Genomic DNA, 25029 nt, shown 5'->3' with positions numbered 1-25029 from the left:
GCCGTTCACATCGACGACCTCAGATGAGAGCGCTCGGGCGTTCGAACGTTCACGGGCGGTGGTGGTGAGTAAAAAGCCTATACTCTACTCAACACGATTAGACTTCCCACTCTTGCACTATCAGGACTCGGCGTGAAGCCGTCCCGACACAGATAGCTGAGCCCTAGGTAATCGCGTGGGCGTGGTGAACCAGCGTTGTCCTGGCGAAGAACCTCGACAAGGTTCTGCGCGTCAGTCAAAGGTGAAAATGTGTCGCGGGCAGGCACAGCACACACATGTTGTGAAGTGGTTTCCGCGACCCTGCGCTGCGCAGACCTACTCCTGGTTTTCTGCTGCCTTCACAAAATGCTCTCTTGCTCTCGCCCGGGGGTACCGCCTTCCCAGTGCTCGAGCTTCCCAGCGGTGCGAACCGCTGATCGCCACTGGCAATGTATAAACCCCACACGTCGACTTCTCGCCAGCGTTTCTTCTCAGCGTGCCTCTCGATGACTTCATGAAGCTCCCCACCGTGCGTACAAAGGGTTCAATCTGGTTGGTTGTTACCTCCATCCGCGGTAGAGCTCGGCTTCTCGCACCGCTCTCGGAATGTTCTTGGAGTTCTCGACGAGAATGCGACCCCGCACATGCTTCACGGACTGGTATGGTTGTTCAAGTGGGTTTCGATAGGAGATCTCAATTGACCGGTGTTATCATATAGATCCTTACACCTTCGAATCGATAGAACTTGATGTGCTGGAGTTCTGAAGGTCTTGTGCAGTCGGTACTCGATGTACGGTGATATTGGATGACCACGTTCGTCCCCGAAGCGTGAGCTGCGCAGGCGTCACGAGTCCCGTTTTAACTTTTCATCAAATGCTCAACCATAAGTTGCCGGCTTCTACAACACATCAGTGACGGTGCCGCTAATCCATCCGTGGATGCCCCCAATATTCACGTCAAGGGCGCTATTCCCACTCTCGCTCTAGACGAGCAACTGCGCCCAGCCCAGTGGCTCCGAAGGGGTCGGTCTGAGAGTGCAGATAACCTTCTCCCTCCGTAATGGATAGGGCGTGTGTGAGGCTAGATGATGGTGCTTGGGAAGAAATGAGAGTCCATTGGGCCATCTAAGATTGGGGGTGCTCGATGGAAAAGATGGAGAGGCACCACAATCGCAACGAACTGCCCACGTATACGCATATGTCCGAGTGAGGGGTACATAAGACCCGATGGTGCCACCTTGGGGTCAGCACATTTGCAAAAAAAAGCCGTGTACGCGCAGGGACGACGGCCGAACGACCCGTAGCCGTTTATCACACCACCCTCGCTGACTCGGACCCACCCGCGCCTTGTCTTTCTACACCTTGCCAGCCACTGTCGAGCGTCCTTCCCCGTAGACCCCCAGGTTTCGTTGACGCACAAGCCAGTCTACAATCACCTTCTTTTTCTTTATTCTATAACGTCGACTGCCCTCTATCGCTCACGACCACACGAAACCTACTTATCACCCCAAAAAACGATGTCGCTCGCACCAGACATGCCCACCCGCCAACGGCGGCACTCGGGCTCGACCGCCTCCCGCGCCCTCGCACGGCACCACATCCTCAAGGTCGTCCGTGACCACCCAGAGACCGTCGACCCGCCACCCCGGCCCAAGTCAACACCAGTAGACGAAGGTCAGCTGAGAAGGCGGGGCCACCACGTTGTTCTGAGAGGCGAGGGTTCGGACTCGGAAGGCTCCGAGAAGGAGTCGACGATGCAGATCGATCCCTCTTCCCACCAGCACCAGCACGACGACCAGTCCTCCGACTATTCCTCCGACTCGGGCGACATCTCCCCCACCGCGACTACTACCGCACCGACGACTGCGTCCGCTGCCGCCAGCGTAAAATCAGAACCGAGGCCCACGCGCCCGCTCCCACAGTCGAAAACCCGTAGGATGGCGACGAACAACCCGGTGCCGCAGGTGGCGAACCCGCACATGCTACCCGTGCAGGCGCACGTCGCGAAAGGCGGAATCAACGCATCGCAGCGCCGGCTGTACGTCGTGCTCGAGCAGGCGTGTCTCGAGGCGTACCGTGTCAGCAGTGGCGGCAAGGGCAAGGGCGGACGAGGGGGTGAGGGCGAGGTGAAGTATACGCTGTTGAACTGCGACGATCATCAGGGGATCTTGGCGAAGACGGGGAGGGATATCGCGGACGCAAGACCTGATATCACGCATCAGGTGTGTTTTTTCGAGCGTTTTTTCAGGTGTTGATTAATGAATGATGGATGGGCAATGCGATCAGTGTCTGCTCACGCTCCTCGACTCGCCGCTCAACAAGGCTGGCCTGCTCCAGGTGTACATCCACACCGCAAAAGGTGTGCTCATCGAGGTCAACCCCCACGTTAGAATACCGCGAACCTTTAAGCGCTTCAGCGGTCTCATGGGTGCGTCTTCTTTCTGCTTCTGTTGGAGCTTTCCTCTCTCCGCCTAGCCTGATTACCTGCCGTCCGCAGTCCAACTCCTCCACAAGCTGTCAATACGGGGCGTAAACGGCCCAGAAAAGCTGCTCAAGGTCATCAAAGTACGTTATCCGATCCTTCTCTCTTTCTCTGCACCCTAACTGATCGGGCTACTTTTCCTCTGAAGAACCCCGTCACGGACCACCTGCCACCAAACACCATAAAACTGAGTACGTACCTATCCTTTGATCCCTTTGCTGCGCCCCCGGCTCCGATCCCGTCTGATCAAACGCTGATGGTGATGTCTCCCCGCGTTATTATTATCTCAACAGCGCTATCGGGTGATGCACCAACCGTACGGCTATCCAAGTACCTGCCCACGCTCCCAGAGACGCACTCGGTCGCGATCTTCATCGGTGCCATGGCGCGCGGGCGGGATGACTTTGCGGACCACCTTGTAGACGAAAAGATCGGGATCAGCGAGTACCCGCTCAGTGCATCTGTCGCGTGCGGGAAGGTGCGTTTGCCCCCTTCTGCCATTGTTGGCAGAAGACGTTGCTGATGTACGATGTTTGGTAATGTAGTTCTGCTGCGCTCTCGAAGAGCTGTGGGACATCGTATGATGGCCGCGTCCACGCCACCCCGGCTTTTCTCCTTAATTTGCGGCATGTTATTTGGCTTTCCTTTTCTTCTTTCGTGCACGCTGGTTGGACAATTGGGTTGTACTGCTTCGACAAAAACTTCCCCTGCATTCATTTAACCTTCTTCGCTCATTGGCTCGCATCGCCTTGTCAACTTTAACCCTCTCAAAACTCCCATCGACTTCGTTCCATTCTCATTCATATTCTCAACTTCATTCTCATTCTCATTCTCACGCTCATGCTCATCTTTCAACACCTCATCTCACGAACGACTCATGGCATTTCAACTGCCCCCCGTTTGCGCTGCACGGAGCCGCAGATCTGTATTATCACGTAGAACATCAACCACCAAAAATAACCGCCCTAAAGTCCCCCTTCGCATTAGGAACGCACTCAACTTGTGTTTCTGGGCTTTAGATGTAATGATGCGAAATATATAGTGCTTGTTTATCGGCTTTTTGCTTGCTTCGGAGTGATGATTGTGCTCGTTTGTCTTGACTTATAAAACTGTTTTAGTTGCGTCGATGATCGACTGTTGTGCCGAAAGACCGACGAACTTTGTCATCATCGGGAGTCGCGTCGACGCGTCTTGGATTTGACTTTGAGCACCTCCCGCTGCCTCCAACTCTGAGAGTTTACACGAACGCGCGCTATATGGGTCTGTCCCATAGCCACCGCCTTCATCCCTTTACACCTCCAATGCTGGTCAGAATAAAGCCCGCAAAGGTGCATGGCAATCCGGGCATCTCCCCAGATCTCGGACCCGAAACGGTGGCGGCACCTGGCGGCACCGACTGGCACTGACTCCGTAGCACATGGTCCCGAGTCCTCTGGCGCGCTGATCTACCATGAAACGTCATTCTGTGCGTCTATAGTGGATCCCACTCTTCCTTGAACCACTTCCAACGACATCCATCGTGAATCCTGTGACTTTGGATAAGGAGATGGCAGCATCCAAGGACGGCCACCGCCTGCCCACCGATGTGCGCCCGACGCACTACGATCTCGTCGTGCGCACCGATTTGGAGAAGGAGGTGTTCCAGGGCATCGTGAAGATCAGGTAACCCCCCACTCATCATCTCAGTGCTCGAACTCTGCATCTCACCTGGCAACGAACCCACCCAGCTTGGACGTAACCACCGAAACCTCCACTCTCGTGTTCAACACCACCGACCTCGACCTCATCGACGCGTCCCTCTCCTCGGACGCACTGGGCTCCGTGCAGACGCCCACGTCGCAGTCCTTTGCCGCCGAGTGGGAGGAAGGCACGCTGTCCTTCGCCCGCGCGCTCCCCGCGGGATCGAAGGCGCAGCTGCGCATCGCGTTCGCGGGGAAGCTCACCGGCGCGCTGCTGGGGTACTACAAGTCCGAGTTCACCGAGAACGACGGGATGAAGGGGATCTACACCCTCACCCAGTTCCAGGTACGCCGCCTCCAGCTGGCTCCATGCACATGTCTGTCTTCGTAGCTCAACACGCGCGACCGCAGCCCAGCGCCGCGCGCAGGGCGTTCCCGTGCTGGGACGAGCCCGCGCTCAAGGCGACGTACAGCGTGTCGATGATCTCCCGCGCGCACCTCGTCAGCCTTGCGAACATGTCCGCCGCGTCCGAAGGGCCGTTCGATCCGGCCGCCGAGGCCGCAAAAGACGAGAACGTCGCGAAGCTGTTTTCGGTGATGTCGCCCGCGGACCAGCAGGCGCCCGGCGAGTGGAAGATCACGCGGTTCGATACTACGCCACCGGTGCGTATCAGTGGCGCTTTGGCGCGCATATATCCTCGTGTTGCGTGCTGAATGCCCCGGCGCAGATCTCTTCGTACATCGTTGCATACGCCAACGGACCGTTCAAGTGCCTCGAGAGCTCGTACAAGAGCCCACTGAGCGGGAAGGTCCGCCCGCTGCGTGTGTACAGTAAGCCGCGCGAACTTATCGATTCTCGGCTTGATTCTCATACGCGCATACTAGCGACATCTGAGATTGTGCATCAGGCCAAGCATGCACTTGAGATCACCGAGAAGGTCTTGCCCATCTATGAGGAAGTGTTCGACATCGAATACCCTTTACCGAAGCTCGACACGCTCGCGGTAAGCCGTCGCGTCCTAGTCTACGAGTTTAATGCATCTTGCTTAGCTTGATCCGGTTCTCTCAGGCGCACGACTTCGACATGGGTAAGTACGACATCCCACTGTACTCAGTGATGACATAACATGTTCGCATTCTAGGTGCTATGGAGAACTGGGTACGCATCTATCTTGCTTTGTCCATGATTACTGAGACCGATACTTCGTGGTAGGGTCTCATCACAGGACGGACGAACTGCTACCTCATGGATCCCGAAAAGATCCAGCTGAGCATGCTGAAGCGCATTGTCGTGACGCAGTCGCATGAGATTGCGCACATGTGGTGCGGGGCTTTTTCCTCGCCAATTCGATAGTAGGTCTTGACTCACTAATGTAGGTTTGGAAACATCACGACGATGGAGTGGTGGGATAATCTGTATCTGAATGAAGGTAAGTTTTTGCATTAGGTTCTACACCATGCAGCATTTACTGAGCATACTGGCAGGTTTCGCTACATTTGTAAGAAGAACACACTCCACCATCCTTGGATTGAAATACTGACATCAATCTCAAGATGGGCGAATATATCATCGTAGGTGAGTTGGCCGATCTTTACCTCTTCCTGAAGATAGCGCGCTCATGGAGTTACTAGACAGGTAAGCGCAGATCTGTTTTCTCACTGAGACTTTGCAAGTGACACGGTCTCCCAACCAGACTCTATCCCGAGTGGAAGGTGGACTCGGAGTTCCTCACCACGGATCTGGCCTCCGCTCTCATTCTGGATGCGAAACCATCGTCACACCCGATTGAAGTCCCGTGCCCGGACGTGAATCAAGTCAACCAGGTCTGCAGCACTCGCTTTCCTCTCTATGCCATTATCCTCAAATATCATCACCGCAGATCTTCGACGGTCTTTCGTATGCCAAAGCTGCGTCGGGTATGCTGTCCCTGCATCTGCAGTACCGAGTATGTCTGATGTGTTTGCTTAGTGTTACGGATGCTTTGCAACTACGTCGGCCAAGAACGCTTCATCAAGGGTGTCTCTATCTACCTCAAGGAGCATTTGTATTCGAACACCGTCACCAAGGATCTCTGGGATGGCATCCAGACTGCAACAGGTAGTCCATGTCACTTCATGTTGAGAATGGAGAATCTCAACCGTTCATTGTTAGGCACTGATATCCCGAAGATGATGGATAACTGGGTCAAGAAGGCGAGTCGCTGCCGATAACACTGCTGCTGGCGCTTACCAGCTGAGCATAGATTGGCTTCCCTGTCATCACCGTGACCGAGAACAAGGATAGTATTACCGTCCGTCAAGACCGGTTCCTCGAGACGGGACACGCCGAAGCGAAAGATAATGAGACGATTTGGTACAACAGCCCCTGACGCCCTATGTGTAACACATTGACGCTAACTGCGGCATATTTGCTACACAGGACCGTCCCTTTGGCGCTACTTACTGTGGACGAATCTGGGAAGCCCCATGTCGACAACACCGTCGTTCTCGACACCCGCGAGAAGACGATTCCGCTTGATACCAGTAAACCGTACAAGCTCAACGCTAGCACGTATGGTGTCTGTGAGTTGTGACCTCCTGCTCGCCATGTCGTATATCTGACACAAGCGCCTGATGATAGACCGCGTCCTGTACCCCGAAGAACGTCTCTTCAATCTTACAAAGGAAGCTGCTAAAGGCGAGGAGATATTCTCACTCAACGACCGGATTGGTCTTGTACACGACGCCTTTGCGCTCGCCAAGGCCGGTTTCCTGACCGTCAGCGCCGCACTTACGGCTGTTGATAACCTCCGCAACGATCAGGCTTGTGAGTTCATCTTTCCTTGGCTGTATTCAGAACATGACACAGGCGTATGTCGTTCTATAGCTTATGTTTGGGATAGCATCTCCCTGAACTTGCAAATTCTTTCCTCAACTTGGTGGGAGAATCCAAAGGTGCTCGAGCCCCTGAACAAGCTCCGCGCGGTATGTTTCGCGCTGTCTATCTGCCTATGCATCCTACGTTTTAATTCGTCGTTGTGTAGTCCCTCTTTGGACCTATCGTGCAAAAACTCGGATTCGATAATGGTCCCAACGACGATCCCAGCACTATACAACTGCGAAGCACTGCCGTAGAACAGGCCGCTGCTTCCGGTGAAACCTCGTATGCACTTATTTCACTGCGTCTCTACAACTATCTGATAGCGCTACAGTGTCGTTGAAGAGCTGAAGAAACGCTTCGCGCGTTATATGGAAAGCGGAGATGACTCAGGGATCCCTGCAGACATCATGCGCCCTACGCTACTCGCTGTAAGTCCACTTCTTCGCTTTCGTATGACGATCTGACTTATGAGCGCCGCGGGACAGGGTGTGCGACACGGTGGGAGGAAGGAGTTTGAGTTCGTCAAGAAGGTACATGCAGGTGCTGCGACGCCTCCTGCTACGACTTTGTCAGCAATGCAAGTCCCATCGTGATACTTTGTAACTTAGGTGCTGTGCTGACTCGCATCCGTAGGTTGGCGTTATGCCAGGTCCAGGACACTCAGCTCGTCGAGGAGGTCCTCGAGTACATGCGCACGACTGTCAGAGACCAGGACCTCATGTACTTCTTCCGGGGTCTTCAAAGCAACAATGCTACACGACGCCGCGCTGCTGAGTTCCTGAAGGCGCACTTCGATGAGGTGAAGTTGTCGCGCATGAATATTTTCTATGTAGCGTTTTTTTAAACTTGTGTTTACCCGTGTAGGTCTCCGATCGCTTCCCAGCTAGCTACAAGATACAAGATATCGTCTCTGTGAGTGCCTGCTGATCGTTACCTTCTGCTTATTCGCAGGCTTATCGCACGATGCATCTATAGATGACTTTCCGGAACCTAACCAAGGACGAGGACTACGCCGTGATCGTGGACTTCTTCAAGGTATGGTATCTCACCTTCACGGATAATGCCTTGCTGGTTGATGTGAAACACTGATCGGTCTCTTCAGGATAAGGACCGCTCGAAATACAACATGGCGTACGATCAGATGTTGGACAGCGTTCGTGCATCCAATGCGTGGATCAAGGTATTGTCATCCTTTTCTGGAGTGAGAAACACGCATTCACACCCCCTTTTAGCGCTCGACTGCTGATGTCGAGCAGTGGTTGGCTGATTGGTCAAGGAGGTCTTCCTAGTCAATGAAAGCCCCGATTTGACGGAACTAAATGTATCAATGTATTTTATGCCATAGGCCACTTCTTTTCAGAATTTTTGTATGCATACCTCAAATGAATCCCGGTGTTCGTCGTTTGATTGCAGCCCACGAAGGATGGAAGAATATCAAAGACACGAAAGAGGAGTGGAAGTAGGGACATGGTGGATTTGCTATAGTATCATGTCATCGAAAGGTGGCATGTACAACTGAGATCAGTGCTTGAGCACTCGGCTCTGCGAAGTATCTGCGGAAGCAACTGCCGCAACCTCTCATTCTCCTCTCGCCCCGGTATTATATCCCAGGCTCCAAAACACTCTGCTCTGTCTAATCCTCCTTTCGTCTAGCATATCCTTCTGGGCTATGACAGGCGATACTGCTTCAATCCCTTGATGCTGTAGCGTGATCTCCAAGGTGGCCAAGTGCTTGGCTCGGATGAGACGATTGCTATAGCAGAAAGGGGGCGCTGGAGCCTGGTAATGCAAATATGGGAGGACCTCAGATAAAATGGTCGTTCCATGTGAGCCGCCACAAGTCCAAGCCTCTACGAAGGATTTCCAGCCTCACAACATCACTCGCACGAAGCGGCGGCCTTTGAATGATGTGAGTGCATACGCTAGATGCCGATCACTATCGTGGCTGTAGTTTGGACGAGGATCCATGGCGGAGTACATCAGACTAGTACCCCGATACCATGTGGGATTACGCGCTGTATTAATAGAATCGCAGCAGCAAAGTTCAAGAACTATGTGCATCATGATGCTATATGTTTTTATTCCATACTATCGTCTAAATTGTTGTGATTACGAAGTAGCCTCAGTAGCACAACTTCCTTCAACTCTATATCCGCCGGATTTTTGTCTTGTCCTACGTCCAAAACTTACCACTGGATACCGGATACACTGGTATCGGTCCTTCGCGAGCCCTTTAACTTCCTTACGGGCTTAGAATACTCCCTTCGGTAACCCTGCCGTCCCTTTCTGTTGTAATAATAATTGTTCTGGTTACTAAACAACGACATTGAATTGTACGTCAACGTCCGAAACGGAGATACAACTTCAACAATTGTTACAAAAACTCTTGGATGTGGTGTTAGATGCTGCTATTATAACCATTCATGCTCGCAATTGCTAAATTAACAAGCTCTAACATTGTATTTTCGGACATCTCCAGGTATCATCTGAGTTTCAACGTGGTGATAGGGAAATTGAGCTCAAGTTTGTCTTGGGTACGCTTTGCTACCCGCACAGACACTGGTACATGATTATCGCAATTGATGGTCCAGCGCTAGCCTATTCTCTTCTTTGAGGATATCACCAATGAAGGAATAGCACTCTGGTTTTATCCGAGGTTCTGAGGGGGCTTATGTGACGAACATGATAATACAGAAGTTGCCGTCTCTTGACCAGGCACCTGTCACTTCACAACTTTAGCGCTGGTACAGCCTTAACCACGATTCCCATATTATTCCAGTGTTTCCGAAGCCACAAGCCTTCTGCAACATCCGACCAAGGCCGAAAACGAAGATACTCACAAATTTCAATGCTAACAATTAATAGCACATCATGTGTGCGCACTGTACGGTGCGACGGCTATCCTAGCGTTCACCATATTTATGTAATGGTTTGCGTGGGTGTGTCGATAGGACAGCCTGAATGATAATCAGAAACCTTGCGAAGCCGGTGCGACAACTCCTTACCCTTCTTCTTGGTGGGTGCTTCCGTTCGTGTGATACTAACATGTACATCTGAATTTGGTATTCCTTCAAAGTCCGTAGATAGCATGAATAGCGTCTGGATTGGGGCTCTACTTTAGTATCAAGAAGAACATTTGGATTCCTTACCATGCACATTCCCTCATCCCTTGATGGAAGCTGAGTAAAATACCCGTGTGTGCAGGATCCTGATGCACTCGCTTATAATATTACCTAGACCCTTTGCGCTCATACATATAAAGCAGGTCCGACAAGACTTCGATTTTTCAAGTTACTAGACTCCGCCTTTTATTGTCCTCACGCTCCTTTTGTGTTTTCGTGCTACCTCTAGCATGTCATTTTTACTTTTCTTCACCTTCCTTTGTTCTGTAATGATCTCTATAGCTTACGCTCTTCCAGCAGAAGAGCTGCAGTATCGCTCTTTAAACGCCTCAATATGCATCGAGGAGTCGCCAGCGCTGGATGCTCACCGTACTCTCTGGAGCATTATAGAAACTTGCTTGGCCACAATATTTGCATGTGTTGTCACATCTATCCATCCCAACATACCAGGTCCTGAAGATGGCCGCTGGCGCAAGAATTATAGATTGACCGGTGTTATACTACTGGGCGTATTTGCACCGGAACTAGTCGTAACTTGGGCCGGCCGCCAATTTGTGTGTGCACGCAGCTTCACAAAGAAAATGAATGACCTGATACAGTCGCATAATAAGGCACAAGGTAGTGTCGTGTAGTCAAACTCTTCCTGGAAATGACGCTGATTTCTCGACTTTGCCGTCTATTCTTTTGCCCAGTCCTAAGAATATTTACGTCTCCAGTGCCCACCGATGGTACGTACACTTTCAAAACTACTCAAGTCGTTATGCCCACTGATATGCTTATAATACAGGCGATCGTATCAAAATTGGATTTGAGTCGAATAATGATATCTCTGCTGAGACCAATGCATCGGCTAGTACTCTGAGTCTGAAGGAAGAATCAGGTAGGTTTCTTCCAATGTACATCATTGGTATATTCCTGACTTCAAACTTTTGGGTTTACTCCCTTCCGTCAAACGTGGTGTGCGCATCCTAGGTCTTCGCACGAGCATTAAGAATACCTTTCAGAGTTTCGATGTTTGGATGGTAAAGGAGCGGGAACAATCCCAGCAAAGTAAGCATACAAAGATCTCGTTGAACAGTTTGAGGGCTGCTGACATTTCACTCAGCCTGCAATGCTGTAGGGACTCTCGCTTGCACGCAGCATCCAGTTGTGACGAACCGAGTTGGATCATGGACATTGACTCATAGCTTCTTCGCCTATATGGGCGGATTTATGCTCTATCGTGGCTCCGAGAGATGCGGCATAGTAACCGCTCAGCACATCCACGCCGAACTCAAGAGAAGTCCTCCTCGTATCGGACCAATCGACATAACTAAGGAGGAGATCAATGACATGAGTAAACTCAATGTCTTATCCAAAGGAGTGGCCATCATTCAGATCCTGTGGTTCGTTACTCAGTTGATCGCACGTAACGCCCTGAGCTTCTCCATAACTCCGCTCGAAATCGGGACGATGGCATTTGGGTTGTTATCCGTGCTTACTTACGTGCTGTGGATGTGCAAACCTTACCAGGCCAAACAACATCAGCGCCTATATTGGATTAGCAGTGACGAGGTCCCAAAGAACCTACATGATGATCTGTGCGTCTGGTTTTGTGTTCAAGTCAAATGACGATAACTGATGTCAAGACAGCGCATACTGCTCAATAGGAGACGACGGCGCGATAAACGATGACGGCTCGATTCAAATCGGCAATAGTGCAGATGAGGATGAAAGCCTCGTAGCAAGCTTCCCTTGTGGAACACAGACGATAATGAAGCTAATCCTCGTTTTCTACTTGGGGTTATCATTCGGAAACTGTCCATCTCGTATCTCAACACTAGGCGGAGACGACATTATCACAGATAGTGTCATGCCCTTCAAACGTAACAGAGCAAGCACATCTTTACACATTGGCTTAGCAGCCTCTATCATTTTCGGTCTGGTCCACTTGCTCGCATGGTTCTACATATTTCCAACAAGTGCCGAGCGCACACTATGGCGAGTAAGCGCTCTTGTAATAGCACTTGATCCTATATTTTTAGTGGCGATCTTGTTTGCAACACGGGGTTTCACAGCTATACGCTTCCAAAGCTGGTACAATCAGACACTCATTATCGGGGCTTGCTTGGCGTTGTTCTGCTCTTACATCGCTTTTCGTATCATTCTCATAGTAGTCATGTTCACTTCGCTCCGTAGCTTACCCTCGAATGCGTATGATACCATATCGTGGGTGGAGCTTTTTCCTCACCTTTAACATGCAGCTGCCGGTTTCATATCATTCAATATTTATCCCAAATTTATGCTACTTCCACCAAACTTCTATACACTCGTTTATACATAACTTATGTGTTAATTCATTCGCTACTAGTAGTACTATACTGCTAGAGCGTCCTGCAATAATAGAAAGTTAAGGAATAACGATGCAGGTCAGAACATCCAGAACTTTCGCCCTTTTGCATCATAAGTAAAAACGATTGGGTGCTCTGACGTCATGATGACTCCATTGGTTCCTAAAACACAATATTCGCCCATATATCCCTCCAATTTGGCGCGATCCAGCTGCACGTATCGCTGGACTTGAACGGGTTGTACACAATAAAGTGAGGAGATCCGTTTGTGAGGCCTTGCGTTGTCAAACTTAAGGGAACTGAGTAATGGAGATATTTCGGTCTTATATTTGTTCTCCTTTGTTTTTAAGCTATAATAGTCGCGCAAATTCTCGAATTACAACACTGAATAGGTTTGAAACCATTGTTTGAGACTGTGTGTTGTTGGTGTGTTGTGCAAGACTACCGAAGTAGCAACACAATTATGACTCAGCAAAAATACCTTCCGAGTCCCGACGGGCGGACTTGTCGAGGCAAGAAAAGCGTGACAACGTGACGCAAAGTGACTTGCTTTTCTCTTCCCTCCCGCCGACGCCAATGTTGACCCCATTGGCACGGACGTCTCTAGTATATGCCGATGTTGCGTTTTCAACCTGTTGCCGTTTGCTCGTTTGCTCGCCCCACACTTGTACTCAACGCTTTCCTTCCATCAGCACTGTTGAGGCGCTCTTTCTCGCTTTTCAGCCATCTCGTGCAGGCCGTCTCTGCAGTCTAGTAGGGTCAGGCCTTGGGCCGGAAGCCACTAGCATCCTCTCCTTCTCCTCTTTTGTACATACTTACGCTCGTTATAACTCGAAACTTAATAGACATCCCTTTGGAATATCCAATCGTCAGCGAATAGCGTTGGAATAACGTCGTCAACACCGCCGTCGCGTGAAGACATGGATGATACGCGATTCGGGTTCCAAAACAGTACGCAAAACGGACTTCGCTGTGCACTGGATTGTTATCCCTTTGTCTTCTCAAACTCGAAGCCACGTCGCCATTGAGATGTGCAATTGCTTATGCTCTCTTCACGACCGTTCGACTTGCAGTAGAAGTGAGAAACTACACTTAGCCCTTGCCCTCCTCTGTTAAGGCACGTGCTTGTCGCACTGCAGTAGCCACCCTCTTTCGAGATCGGTGAGTTTGATAGTTTCCCTTCGTGATCGAAACCGGATGATGAATATGAATGTCTACTTTTACAGCGCAAGGAATCTAAACCATATGCAAAATACATAATCCATAGAAAAGTGCAAGTTTCTGACTCCCTCCTTTCACTTATGCAGCAGTAACAGTGTTGCCGTTCCAAGTCAGCTGCGCAGTCCACATTGGCCGCGTGAGAGGGCTGGGGTTCGACGTGGCGTGGAAGACAGCGAACGAGCCGTCGGGGGTTGGTGTCATGCCACCGGGGGCGGTTAGGCCGTCGTTGCCCGTAACGAGGAGGGGCGTACCCGCCTTGGTGTAGGGTCCCTTGACGGACGACGCCGTAGCGTAGCTGACGTCGTATAGGTCGGTGTTGTAGCAGTTTGACGAGAAGAAAACCGCATAACTAATCAATAGTCAGATCAGTGGGCTTTATTATGTTATGACGAATGAACTTACACTCCGTTGACCAGGACAAGCTTGGGCGCCTCAATCAGGGGACCGTCTCCAGCGTCACGGTCGAGGATCTGGACGGCATCGCCATTGGGCGTGACGCCGTCGCTCTGCATCGGCTGAAGCATGAGAGGCGTCGAGTGGCTCCCGTCGCCGTTTCCGCACGATCCGCCACCTCCAAGGTTGTTGCCGTCGACCTTGTACACGACATAACGCGTGCCATCCGTGTCTTGGAAGCCCGCAGGATCGATGGCACCGCCTTGGGAAGTATTGCAGGCGATGGGATCGGACTCGGGGTTGAACGGCCCTTCGGGGTTCGTGGAGGTGGCCGCACCAACACAGTGAGTGTTTTCCGTTGGGTTCAATGCGGCGTAGTCTATACACTAAGATGTTAGAAAGGCTAACTCGATTCGTAGACAGAGTGGCTCTTACACATAACGAAGGTACCGTCTCCTCGGTCGATCACATCGGGCGCCCAGGTGTTCCCGTTGTTGCCCTGGGCCCAGGAACCAACGTCAGGAAGAGCATCCTGGGCAAGAAGGCTCCAGGTGTTGCCTCCATCGGGCGAAGTGGCAACCTGGATGTTGTAGCCTGCGCCGTTGGTGGCGTAGGCGTACCTGAACGAAAGAATCCCTGTCAGCCTTCTGTGCCTTTAGAGACGGAAAAGGTCTAAGGCACGTACGTCCCACCGCTGGTCTTAAGGATCGAAGGATCAGGGAAGTCTGAGTTTATGACAGGGCCTGCGACAGACGCCGCAGCGTAGGATGCGAGGGTGAGCGGGAGGGCAAGAGCGAGGGCGCGCTGCATCGTTGGAGAAATGGGAGAGACGGTGAGTCAGATGTCTTGCCCTGCTCGCTCACTCTCCCCTTTATACGCTCTAGTAGTCTGACGGATCCTCCATTTCTTTGGCGGCTACACCCTTCTCTTGCGTACCCTCGCTCCGCATCTCGGTCTCCATCCTGGCCTTGTCGACAATTGACGAGTATCATGACGCATGTGTCTACTGCCAGACTCGTAACATATGGTACGTCGACCGTGGCTATGGTTATTTGACGAGGCACGATAAGGTAAATCGAAGGTAATCTTGGTCGACCATGCGTCATGGATCTGGCGGTTACATGCCTTTCTCGCCGGTTTCTCGTATCTAAGGTCCGAGACGCTCACACTGGATCTACTCCTGTCCATTCTACGTTCGTGACGGCACTCTATTGGGTTACCAGAGCAGGTTTTTACTCAATTTCACCATTCAGACTTCAGAAGCGCAAGTCTGCTGACGTCGCTTTACTCTGTACAGCACGCTGGCCTCCATTCAATATGCTCGGTTTTATCGACGGGCGTCAACAGGACAGCCTCTCATTCATCCTTTTCAGCACTCGGCCATGCTTAGAGCATCGCTCTGCGGACTGCACATCCGTGATCTATGCAGTCTCATGACGGGCTGAATGCCTTTTTCGACCTCCAGACTCTTGTTTAGACCGAACCGGGGCAAACCAGGACCTGGTCAACCATGTGCTTGCGTTGTTTTAGTCTCAGAATACCTGTCAGCTAACCAAGATCTTGGGACGTTACGATCGAAGTAACAGAGCCTTGCAACCAGCTTTACCCCTGGATCCGGCACTTTCTAAGCCACCACCATCCTAAATACTTGGCGGGACCTGAGAGGACGTACATGCACGCGCTGGCGAGGTACACACTCGTGACACTTCACACAGCGGACAAGCACTGGCAGCTAGTATATACCGCCTCTTCATTATTATGAAAGACCATGGGATTGCGTGGCCCAGTTTCATCCAGCCAATTGTCTTATACGCAAAGTATACAGGTTTGCGGAGCACCGCGATTTCGTCTGTCAACGAACGTTTCACATTTCAACTCGCGATATGGAAAGTCACGTATTGATGGACAAGAGTCACTTCGAAGTAGTCCCGGCGGAACTACGTAAGTTACGCCACGTGCAGCCCGAATTTAACTAGCGGGCGTCTTCACATGGATGCAAGGGGATGCATCATGGAACCTCTGAATCGGATGAGCGTGGTCACAGTGTTCACCGTGTAGAGAAGTCTAACACCGTGGTGCCTCGAACTTCTATGCTCAGACTTGCTGGCGTTCAACGCATGCGGTGATACCCTGTGATACTTACTTTGACTGCAAGATCGCAACTACAATGCGTACGCAAGGCCTCCTGACCGGTATTGCCCCTGAGTGCCGCGCTTTCTGGGCCATCTTCACCCGAGGAACTGGCCCGGCCATATGCGCACTCGTGACACTTCGCACGATACACAACCAGGTGGCATGCATGCACTGCCTCTTTGCTCAGCGGACGACATGGTTTTACACCAACGCGTGCGTCCTTGCGCCATATGACGATGAATTGCACATACATAGTCTATAAACAATAAGTACTCCAGCCTATGTCGCCGATAAAATCGCGATAGCTTGGGTCCCAGAAATCGATCAACGCAAGTCCCTACAAAGCAATAACGAAACGCGATCTTCTGACTGCCATTGCGTAGCATGTAGTCATATGGTAGGCGTCTTCGCACGAATGGAAGAACTGGGCAGAAGATAGTTGCTCTAACAACCGTCTGTGACATCCAACAATGTACCTTGAACTTCGAAGTTCATACTCGCTGGCGTTTACCGGCGCCCTCCGGCGCCCTGGCACATAACCCCGGATAACCCCGCACGGTACAGGCTCGTCAAGGTCCAATGAGTATTGCATACTTATGCCAGCGAGACCATCCAGGAAGCACCGAGGACTGATCCGATTGAGTCCGATTGTTGATCCGAGCCACCATACCCCAGAGGTTTTACCCCGCACGAACCGAGATGGCTCCGGAGATGTTCACTGGCAGGTTACACTACATTTTCACTATGCACAGCTCCGATGAGGTTTTCATGTTCAGAGCCGACTATCCCGAATACGTGAATCTACAGTACAAACCATAACTTTCATTCCCGTATTTCGCAGGAACAGAAGAGAATACTATATTATCACGAGCGAAATTCAGAAGCACGAGATAAAGCAAAGTGCGATCCTGCACTATAGATTATCTCTCGGCATATCTTATATGAATCAATAAAGGACAGAGACGCCAGGGGATGGACGAGACCAATAATGGAGTAGAAAAGGGATCACGGAATAACACGGTGAATACACCTCGTGAGGATTCCGTTTTAACGACAGCATTGGTAATTCCCCAACGACGGACTGCTCATCGAGCACTTACCTATACTCCACAGCATTTCTGGATGAACGCTCGTGAGGTTGATAAGCCTCTCGCCGCATTACTTAACTCGCACGCGTGTGTCACGGTGTGTGTATGCTCAAAAATGAGGCAAGATGCAGGGAATTAATTGAATATTCGTACGCTCGGGAAACTGGGATCTGCATTTTGGGAGACGTAGCAGCTGCGTTCTTTAGACAAGTCAATAAGCTTCAAGGTAGGCAAAGCGGTAATACCAGTGACTGGCGAAACCCAACAAAGACTTGAAAGCGAGTGATAACAAAAAAGAGTTGCACCGCTTTCGTCGGGTGACTTGGGGCCGTGAGAAAATCGGTTGCTCAATAGCGGTATGGTCAACCCCGGTCATTATCGATCCATCATCTGCATCAAAGCCCATCTAAAACAACACAGCGGAGATGATACGCACTGGCTCTGTCCCCATTGTAGGCTTCACACAGTACATGGCACATTATAAATAAGTGAGCTCTATTCCCCCATTAGGTGATCGACAATGGCAATAGTAAATGCAAGGCTGGATGTGAGCTTTCTTCCTGAGTGGTGTTTAGTACGCATGGGTTCTGATTCGTTCAAGTTGCTGGTACAGTGATAAGAAGTTGATTAAGGTCATTTTACCCACTTCACTTAGCAGAAGATGACACCGAGGTCCCTGGGGTTATTTTCCCACCCGTCATTGGGTGTTCGCCTTCAGTGAATGCATCTAAACCAGATAGGTTTTACGTTGGGTACGCATTACTACCTACAACAAGTTGCAAGATATATCAATGTTTTTCTCGTCTCTAATAGTCACGAAGCTCAGTCACAGCGAGACGCTCTGGCCCTCAAATATCCTATGGAACATGGGCTAATTACGGACTGGAATGCGATGGAGAAGATATGGAATCACATCTTTGATAACGAGATGAAAATTATTTCTCAAAATCACCCTATGGTCCTCACAGAAACTGTATTCAATCCGAAGGCACACCGAGAGAAAATGACGCAAATAATGTTCGAGACCTTCGGCACTCCTGCGTTCTACGTTGGCATGCGGTCTATCTTTTCCCTATACGCAGCCGGACGCACCACCGGCCTCATCGTTAACTCTGGTGAAGAAATGACGTTCACTGCTCCAGTATACGAGGGATTTCTCCTCCCACGCGCGACTTTGGAATTACCTCTCGCTGGTGCGGACGTGACGCTTTATATCGTTCGGAAGCTGAAAGAGCGAGAATGCTCATTTACGGCGGTTGCGTCACCTGAGCTAATCCGCGCTACTGCTTGCTGTATCAAAGAAGAGCTCTGTTATGTAGCTTGCAGATTTGACGAAGAGATGCAAGCAGCTTCGCAGTCCTCATCTCTCGCAAAGGATTACGAACTACCAGACAAACAGAGAATCACGCTGGGTTCCGAGCGGTAAGTAGATTACAACGCGAAGTGCTATGACAATTTTAACAATCATGTCTTTAGATTTTGCGCTTCGGAGGTGCTGTTCCAACCACGAGTCTTGGGTCCAAACGGACTAGGCATACACGAAGCAGTGTGAGTTTGCTACGTCTTTGTTGGTGATTGAATATGAATGACAGCGAGCGATCATAGGAAGCACTCCATTTCCACTTGTGACCCGGACATTCGTCGAGATCTATATAGCAGCATCTTGCTGACCGGAGGTACTACCATGCTGCCCGGTTTCGCTGATCGCTTGCAAATCGAAACATCACGTTTGGCTCCGTCACATGTGCAAGTGATTGCCCCTCCACATCGCCAGCACTCTGCATGGATTGGGGGATCTGTTCTGGCCTCGTTAGATGTCTTCCAAGATATTGCAATCTCGGCGAAAGAGTATGACGAGTATGGTCCCGGGATTGTTCATCGAAGTAAGTCTCTTCTGCGTCCTCAGCCTGTCAAAGCTTTGAACACAATCATAGAGTGTTTGTGATATCACAATGAATGTCTGTAATGAGCGTTTAACGGGATCAATTCGGACGAGACTATGTCAGGAGTTCTACTGAGTTTTCGAGCTACTCCCTAGCCGCGATATTCATTTGAGTGTACCAGCAGCCTTATTTCCAGGAAGATGTGCGATATGCTCAGGGCCGTGATGAGTTTTTTTTAACATATCGAAGTCCTATAGGCAGAAAGTTGATTTCAAGCGCGAAAAAATCTTGCTGTACTTAACATGATCTGACCTTCTCCGAGTGTCGAAAATACGGGCGCCACTGGCACCCGGGCCGGTACCTCTTAGATCTTAGCACCTGATAGGATACGCGGGGCTCGGAAGCAATAGCGAGTCCCATGCCCACCTCGACTTCTCCGACATCATGCATCATGCTGCTCTCTCCGGCCTGGAGTCAACGCTTTTTTTCTCCTAACAACTTGGCTCAGCGAGACGAATGAGACAAGGAAAGATGGGCTCAAGTCGTTATGCGCAGTTTGTTCTGTTCAGTAGCTTGCTCTCCCTTGGTCATCAGTCCTCCGTACCCTCCGCGTTTTCTCAACCGCCGAGCGATGCAGTTGACCATGTCAATCCGTGAGTAACTCTCGATCACTCGACCATGATTTATACTTAGCTTTTGAGTGCAGGATGATTGGCAATGGGGGCGACTCACCCAATGGCTCGGGAGGGATGATCCCTTCTACAGCGCCGCCGTTTGCCATGACGCGCTGGGTGGCCCAAACGCGGGAAAACTACGTCTCCGTAACACCGTACAATGTCACCGCTACCAGCATACACGGCTTTCAGGGCACACACCAGCCTGCGATATGGATGGGCGAGAGCGGACAGGTTGTGCTCGCAGCTGGCGCAGGCAAAGTTCAGGCAAGGTTTGAGGACAGAGGGATGAATTTCTCGCATGACAACGAGGTCTCGACTCCGAGCTATTACAGCGTCAACTTAGATGCGAAAGAGGGGGGAACGATTCTGGCAGAACAGAGTGCGAGTGAGTTGTGTACGTCCACTACATCGTCTATGCGCGCCTAACTTGGTGTTTTCAATCCAAGCGTCGCGCGTTGGGCATCTCCGTTTCACATTCTCGAACACCTCTACCCCCTACGTCCTCCTCGAGGCTACTCGGGCATCCGTCATGGGTTCAGCTGACCCCACCAATTACACCTACCCCGTTGGTACGATCTCCATCAACCCGGACACTCACGAGATCACCGGAGCCAACCCACGCATGTGGCATCGTCGATGGGAGGTACAGTCGCGTCTTTGTAGACTGCTTCCCAGGCCGTATCGACGTCGAACCCGGTCACGTTCTTTAGGACCGCTTCGGCGATCATCGAGTCAGCGTGTGTCGCAACCTAAACAAGTGTGTTAGATCGCGCTGGTGGTGATAAATAGTCAGCGTACCATGATATTCGTCTCTGGTAACGAGAAGTTGTGTAAGGTGTTATGCGTACAAATGATAAAGTAGGAATTTACCGATGATGTTCTTCCACATCGGAAGCCAGCCGCCCTTCAATGCACATCAGAAACATAACTATCAGCGTAACCATGAAACACTTACTTCCTGGTAATCTTGAATCATGCTTTGAACCATCCCGGGAACACGTTCGGGAGCGAACATGATCAGCCATCCCCACTGTGCGCGATATACGTCCTAGGCAATGCGTTAGGCAAACAACCGGATACCAAGCTATCCATTTACCCAATTTGAATAGCCAGTGTAAGAAGGACCATCGTGGACTGCGTCATCGTAGCCGGAATAGTACTTCCCGCCCTCGTCTTGTTCGTATGGGTACTAGTGGCAGTGTCAGTGTTGTAAACGGTGAGTGTATGCGCAACCTCTGACCTGTAAAGTATGGAAGAACGCCGTATAAAACGTCGTCTTTTGCACATCCGTCGCACCCTCGATCTGAATCCGGTCCAGCTTCTCCGCCCAAGCTGCCCTCGTCGCGCGAGCCGTCTCTTCGAGTGACGTTCCGTCGGGTATCTCGTTGTCCACGTTCTTGCACGCCTGGTCGACTGAGATGAAGGAGACGCCGACGCGCACGTCCACCTGCGTTGTATTGTCCGCGAACTTGACATAGCCTGCGAGCTGGCTGCCGTTTCCGCTCGCCGCACCCTCGGAGAGCGTACCGTTGTTGCCAACGCCGTAGTAAGCGAAGGGCTGATTGAAGCGTGCGCAGAAGTAGCCGCTCCAGTTGGTCGCGGGGGTCGTGAGAGGCTGGATGATGAAGTCTTGACGCTCAGTAGGTTTCCCCTTATCAGTACGCCATCAAATCAGTCCTGAACGACGAAAAAGCTATGCCGACCGCCAAGAATTTGTCAACTACGAAGTTCGCGCGGGCCTGTCGACCTCCTACGCCGACCGTGGATGGATTGAAAACGACGTGCACTCCGAAGCAGGGTCTCGCACGCTCGACTACGCATGTATGCTACCTATCCAGCTCGTCCGCTGTTTTCTGACCCATCAGCACAACAGACGATGACTATGCCGTCTCCATCCTCGCCACCCTCCTGAACAAAGCCGACAACGCGACGTTCTTCGCAAACCGCTCGCGCACAGCCCCGTTCACCATCTTCAACAACGCCACCGGCTTCATGGAGGCACGTAATTCGAGTGGTATCTTTGCAGGGCCGGACGAAGGGTGGACGGAGGGCGATAAGTGGATATATACGCTCGATGTTGTGCAGGACGTTCCTGGGCTTATTGAGCGCAAGGGCGGAAACGAGAGCTTTGTCGAGTATTTGGATGAATATTTTGGCGGAGGTGAGCTCCCACGGCATTCCCAGTGGACGAAATGATAACATAGTGGGGCGACTTTGGCAGGGCATAACGATCAGACCAACGAACCTTCGCATCATGCGCCGTATCTGTACGTCTTTGCAGGTGCTGCGTCGAAGACGCAGTCGTTGCTTCGGCAGATTGCTCAGGAGAACTATAACTCCACCGTCAATGGTCTTTCAGGTGTGCGTATACTAGTTCCCCTGTCTATTGAGGTTGATGCTTAGTTTATGTCTCCAGAACGATGATTGTGGCCAAATGAGTGCTTGGTATATCCTCGCTACGCTCGGATTTTACCCTGTTGATCCCGTCTCTGGGGAGTTTGTCGTTGGAAGGTATGCTTTTCCGGTTCATTCTATCCGCATGTCACTTTTATCGCTGATGTCGCTGCTCTCGTAGCCCTTTCTTTGACAAGGTCACCATCGACTTCCCTTCTAACAAAACACTGACGGTCACCTCAACGGGTGCACCCTCAAAGCCATACGTCAGCTCGGTTACGGTAAACGGGCAAGCTCTCGAGCAACCTATAGTCCGTTATGAGGATGTCGTGAACGGGGGCGAGATTGTGTTTGAGATGAGCGATACGCCGCAGCCGTGGGGGAGTGCGACGGTTGTGAATGGTACAAGTTTATGAGTCATTGGTGGTTTGTATCACTATAGTGCAATATAACTCGGGTTTACGAAGCGCTTCACATCAACAGCCAAGTCAGACCTCGAAACGTCAGCATTTATACTGAGAGTGAATATAGGCACCTACAGATCAATCGTCCACAATCTCCATATCTCCATCGTACTCATCTTCCACAACGTCTTCGTCATCGCCGTTGGTACTTGCAACAATCAATCGCAGCTCATCAGCGCTCATCTCACGCAGATCCCGCTCCTTCCTCGCTTCACGCAGAACACCGAGCTTTTCTTCCATCCAATCATGTCCGTTCGCTCCTCGCACGTTTCCGTATATCCCAAGGTATCCGAGCCGCTCAAACGAGGCAACCAGCAGGATCACAAAGTCGACCGCATCGCGATTCTGGATGTGAGAGCTAAGCAGATCCAAGCTCGTGAGAGTACGATTGCGCGGGGCTCCTCGCCTCACCTCGAGCCACTGCTCGAGGCTTGCCTTGTGCAAGGAGCGGCAGGCGTCGATTTGAATTCTGAGTTCGCTCAGATCGGGGCAGGACTCCGTCAAAGCTAGGATGCCATCGAACGAGACCAGAGGGTGGGGAGTGGACGCGTCTTCCATCGAGTTTCCGAGCAGCTCCAGGCGCGTGAGACGCGGAAACGCCAGTGCGATTGCCCTGATGTCTTCATCCGTGAACATGAAGCAACGCATGAAATGCAAGACGAGGGTTGTGAGCCTGCGGAGGCGCAAAAGCGCTTTGACGAAAGGCAGAAACACAGTAGGGGTATTATCTGGGGCAAGGGAGTACGTAGATGGTTTCTCTCGCAGTGTCAGGGTCGTCAGCGATGGAAAGTTGTCGGCTAGTAAATGTGTGATGGGTTCGAAATCCAGTACGTCACGCACGGCGAGATAGAGATGCTGGAGACATGATCGCACATTCGAAACAGGAGGAGGCCTTGGAATGCTTGGAGCGTCGTCGACGGGTATGGTGATGGCGGTTAGCTGAGGATATCTGGCAGTGAAAGCCAGTAAACTGTAGAGTGGCATTGATGACATCGCCGTCGGACTGAAGTACAATTGTTTGAGGTGACGGAGAGCCCGAGCGATCTCGGTGACCTCTTCCAGTGTCAGAGATATGCAGCAACCTATGTCGAGGGAAAGAGTTCGCAGACTATCAATATGGAGAAGGGGTCTGAGATGATCGAAGGTGAGAGTGCTGTGTGGGTCGAAGCCGCCACCAAAGATGGGAATGACCCCGCTAAGCAGAAGCTCCTCCAAGACACTGTGATCAGTCTGAGCTATGACAGAGAGAAGCGTTTGCACTTCCTGTGGAGTGGTGGAGCCACCGGCCATAACTAGCGTCTTTGGAAGTGTCCTAAGCTTTCTGAGCAGCGCCATCCCGGGAGACACGGGCAGTTCAAGGATCTCAAGAGCTGGAAAATCCAATTGGTCGATATGTGAAGCACCACCTTCCCTTGTGAGAGCTGTTTCTGGATCGGACAAAACCAGGCGTCGTAGACACGATGAACGAGAGATATGGAATAGCGCGTGAGGCTGGAGATCCTGGCACCGGAGTTCTGAAAGCAAAGGTAGCCGTACAACTGCGGCCGAGACTGCTTTTATCAGAGGCTTCATAGGCTCCTGAAGCGGGCGAAGAGGGTGTTGATCTGCAACATCTAGAATCTGCAAGCGCGAGGAACATTCTGGGAGTGAATATAAAAGGGTGTGACTATTGTCTGGATCGCACACGGCTTTGAAGAAGACAAGCTGGGACGAGAAAAACTTGGTGTATGCGTGAAGAACCTGCGGGTTAATCCCGTCAACATCAAGGTAACGGAGTTTTGGGAACGCTTTCTCGAGGCTGCATGGAGGGGACACAAGTTTCAGAATGGCCGACTCATATATCACCGGGCGAGAGTATAAGTCTAGGGATAGATGCCGTATTCGAGTTGTATACTCAAGGACATGATCCCAGTCCTCTTTAGTTTCGAACTGGAGGTCAATCTGGTAGAGTGGCTAGGAGTTAGCGACGCGCCGAAACTCGTCGGGCCAGCTGTTGAACGGTTTGCACCTCCGACGTTGCACTCACAATTTCATCGCATCCATTCTCGACCATCACATATGATAAAACGTGTTGTAGGTGTACCATCGAGATCGGGTCAATATCACCTGACCATAATCGGTCCCGAGAATGGCACAGAAACGCGGTGCATGTCCTTGCGAGAGCCGCTAATGTTTCCTGTTGTGTGATGTAGTCAAAGATGTGATCTCTGAGCTCCGGCAGAAGGAGTGCGTTGTGCATATTCGGAGGTGATTGAGATATACACTGGATTTCAGTGACCGGCCACTGCTTCAAAATTTCCGAGCGACCTCGAGCGCTTGGAAGGC

General features: G+C 51.2%; 8 protein-coding genes across 8 annotated transcripts; 6 read left to right on the top strand and 2 right to left on the bottom strand.

Moving 5' to 3' along the window:
• The first annotated feature begins 4 nt into the window (after window positions 1–4).
• CONPUDRAFT_136589 (uncharacterized protein) lies at window positions 5–875 on the top strand. The gene is made up of 3 exons (XM_007769595.1): window positions 5–64; window positions 125–638; window positions 698–875. Exons 2-3 carry the CDS (start codon window positions 494–496, stop codon window positions 742–744), a joined length of 192 nt encoding a protein of 63 aa, XP_007767785.1. The 5' UTR covers window positions 5–64; window positions 125–493; the 3' UTR covers window positions 745–875.
• Window positions 876–1957: 1082 nt separating this feature from the next.
• On the top strand, window positions 1958–3044 carry CONPUDRAFT_53859 (Nep1-domain-containing protein; the record flags this gene model as incomplete). The annotated part of the gene is made up of 6 exons (XM_007769146.1): window positions 1958–2200; window positions 2265–2406; window positions 2476–2543; window positions 2609–2651; window positions 2754–2938; window positions 3006–3044. 6 exons carry the CDS (start codon window positions 1958–1960, stop codon window positions 3042–3044), a joined length of 720 nt encoding a protein of 239 aa, XP_007767336.1.
• Window positions 3045–3935: 891 nt separating this feature from the next.
• On the top strand, window positions 3936–8405 carry CONPUDRAFT_81582 (uncharacterized protein). The gene is made up of 27 exons (XM_007769348.1): window positions 3936–4122; window positions 4188–4485; window positions 4551–4802; window positions 4868–4970; window positions 5025–5143; window positions 5209–5227; window positions 5282–5298; window positions 5353–5462; window positions 5517–5569; window positions 5625–5638; window positions 5694–5715; window positions 5830–5963; window positions 6020–6056; window positions 6109–6237; window positions 6292–6332; window positions 6383–6492; window positions 6559–6701; window positions 6760–6945; window positions 7006–7103; window positions 7163–7281; window positions 7331–7427; window positions 7485–7576; window positions 7633–7798; window positions 7864–7911; window positions 7975–8034; window positions 8102–8179; window positions 8232–8405. The coding sequence occupies exons 1-27, from the start codon at window positions 4007–4009 to the stop codon at window positions 8286–8288; spliced, it is 2718 nt and encodes a 905-aa protein (XP_007767538.1). The 5' UTR covers window positions 3936–4006; the 3' UTR covers window positions 8289–8405.
• A 2084-nt stretch (window positions 8406–10489) lies between these two features.
• Window positions 10490–11639, top strand: CONPUDRAFT_18021 (uncharacterized protein; the record flags this gene model as incomplete). The annotated part of the gene is made up of 2 exons (XM_007769089.1): window positions 10490–10742; window positions 11284–11639. Coding segments are annotated over 2 exons (609 nt in total), but the record flags the coding sequence as incomplete, so codon positions are not given.
• A 1997-nt stretch (window positions 11640–13636) lies between these two features.
• Window positions 13637–15063, bottom strand: CONPUDRAFT_102654 (glycoside hydrolase family 43 protein). The gene is made up of 4 exons (XM_007769594.1): window positions 14751–15063; window positions 14501–14685; window positions 14075–14444; window positions 13637–14021 (listed from the first exon to the last, which is right to left on the bottom strand). The coding sequence occupies exons 1-4, from the start codon at window positions 14873–14875 to the stop codon at window positions 13751–13753; spliced, it is 951 nt and encodes a 316-aa protein (XP_007767784.1). The 5' UTR covers window positions 14876–15063; the 3' UTR covers window positions 13637–13750.
• Window positions 15064–18007: 2944 nt separating this feature from the next.
• Window positions 18008–19231, top strand: CONPUDRAFT_54223 (actin 5C; the record flags this gene model as incomplete). Its single annotated transcript, XM_007769181.1, has 3 exons — window positions 18008–18708; window positions 18763–18834; window positions 18892–19231. 3 exons carry the CDS (start codon window positions 18008–18010, stop codon window positions 19229–19231), a joined length of 1113 nt encoding a protein of 370 aa, XP_007767371.1.
• Window positions 19232–20448: 1217 nt separating this feature from the next.
• On the bottom strand, window positions 20449–21513 carry CONPUDRAFT_152830 (glycoside hydrolase family 92 protein; the record flags this gene model as incomplete). The annotated part of the gene is made up of 7 exons (XM_007769593.1): window positions 20449–20595; window positions 20645–20658; window positions 20717–20750; window positions 20802–20894; window positions 20943–21035; window positions 21087–21432; window positions 21509–21513. The coding sequence occupies 7 exons, from the start codon at window positions 21511–21513 to the stop codon at window positions 20449–20451; spliced, it is 732 nt and encodes a 243-aa protein (XP_007767783.1).
• Window positions 21514–21540: 27 nt separating this feature from the next.
• CONPUDRAFT_81580 (glycoside hydrolase family 92 protein) lies at window positions 21541–23120 on the top strand (the record flags this gene model as incomplete). Its single annotated transcript, XM_007769347.1, has 5 exons — window positions 21541–21667; window positions 21720–22007; window positions 22068–22207; window positions 22263–22357; window positions 22422–23120. Coding segments are annotated over 5 exons (885 nt in total), but the record flags the coding sequence as incomplete, so codon positions are not given.
• Between the last annotated feature and the right edge of the window lie 1909 nt (window positions 23121–25029).

The sequence above is a fragment of the Coniophora puteana genome (genome assembly GCF_000271625.1).
Source record: "Coniophora puteana RWD-64-598 SS2 unplaced genomic scaffold CONPUscaffold_5, whole genome shotgun sequence".
Classification (NCBI taxonomy): domain Eukaryota; kingdom Fungi; phylum Basidiomycota; class Agaricomycetes; order Boletales; family Coniophoraceae; genus Coniophora; species Coniophora puteana.
The sequence above is the reverse complement of the archived record's forward strand: the minus strand, read 5'-3'. Positions and strand labels throughout refer to the sequence as shown.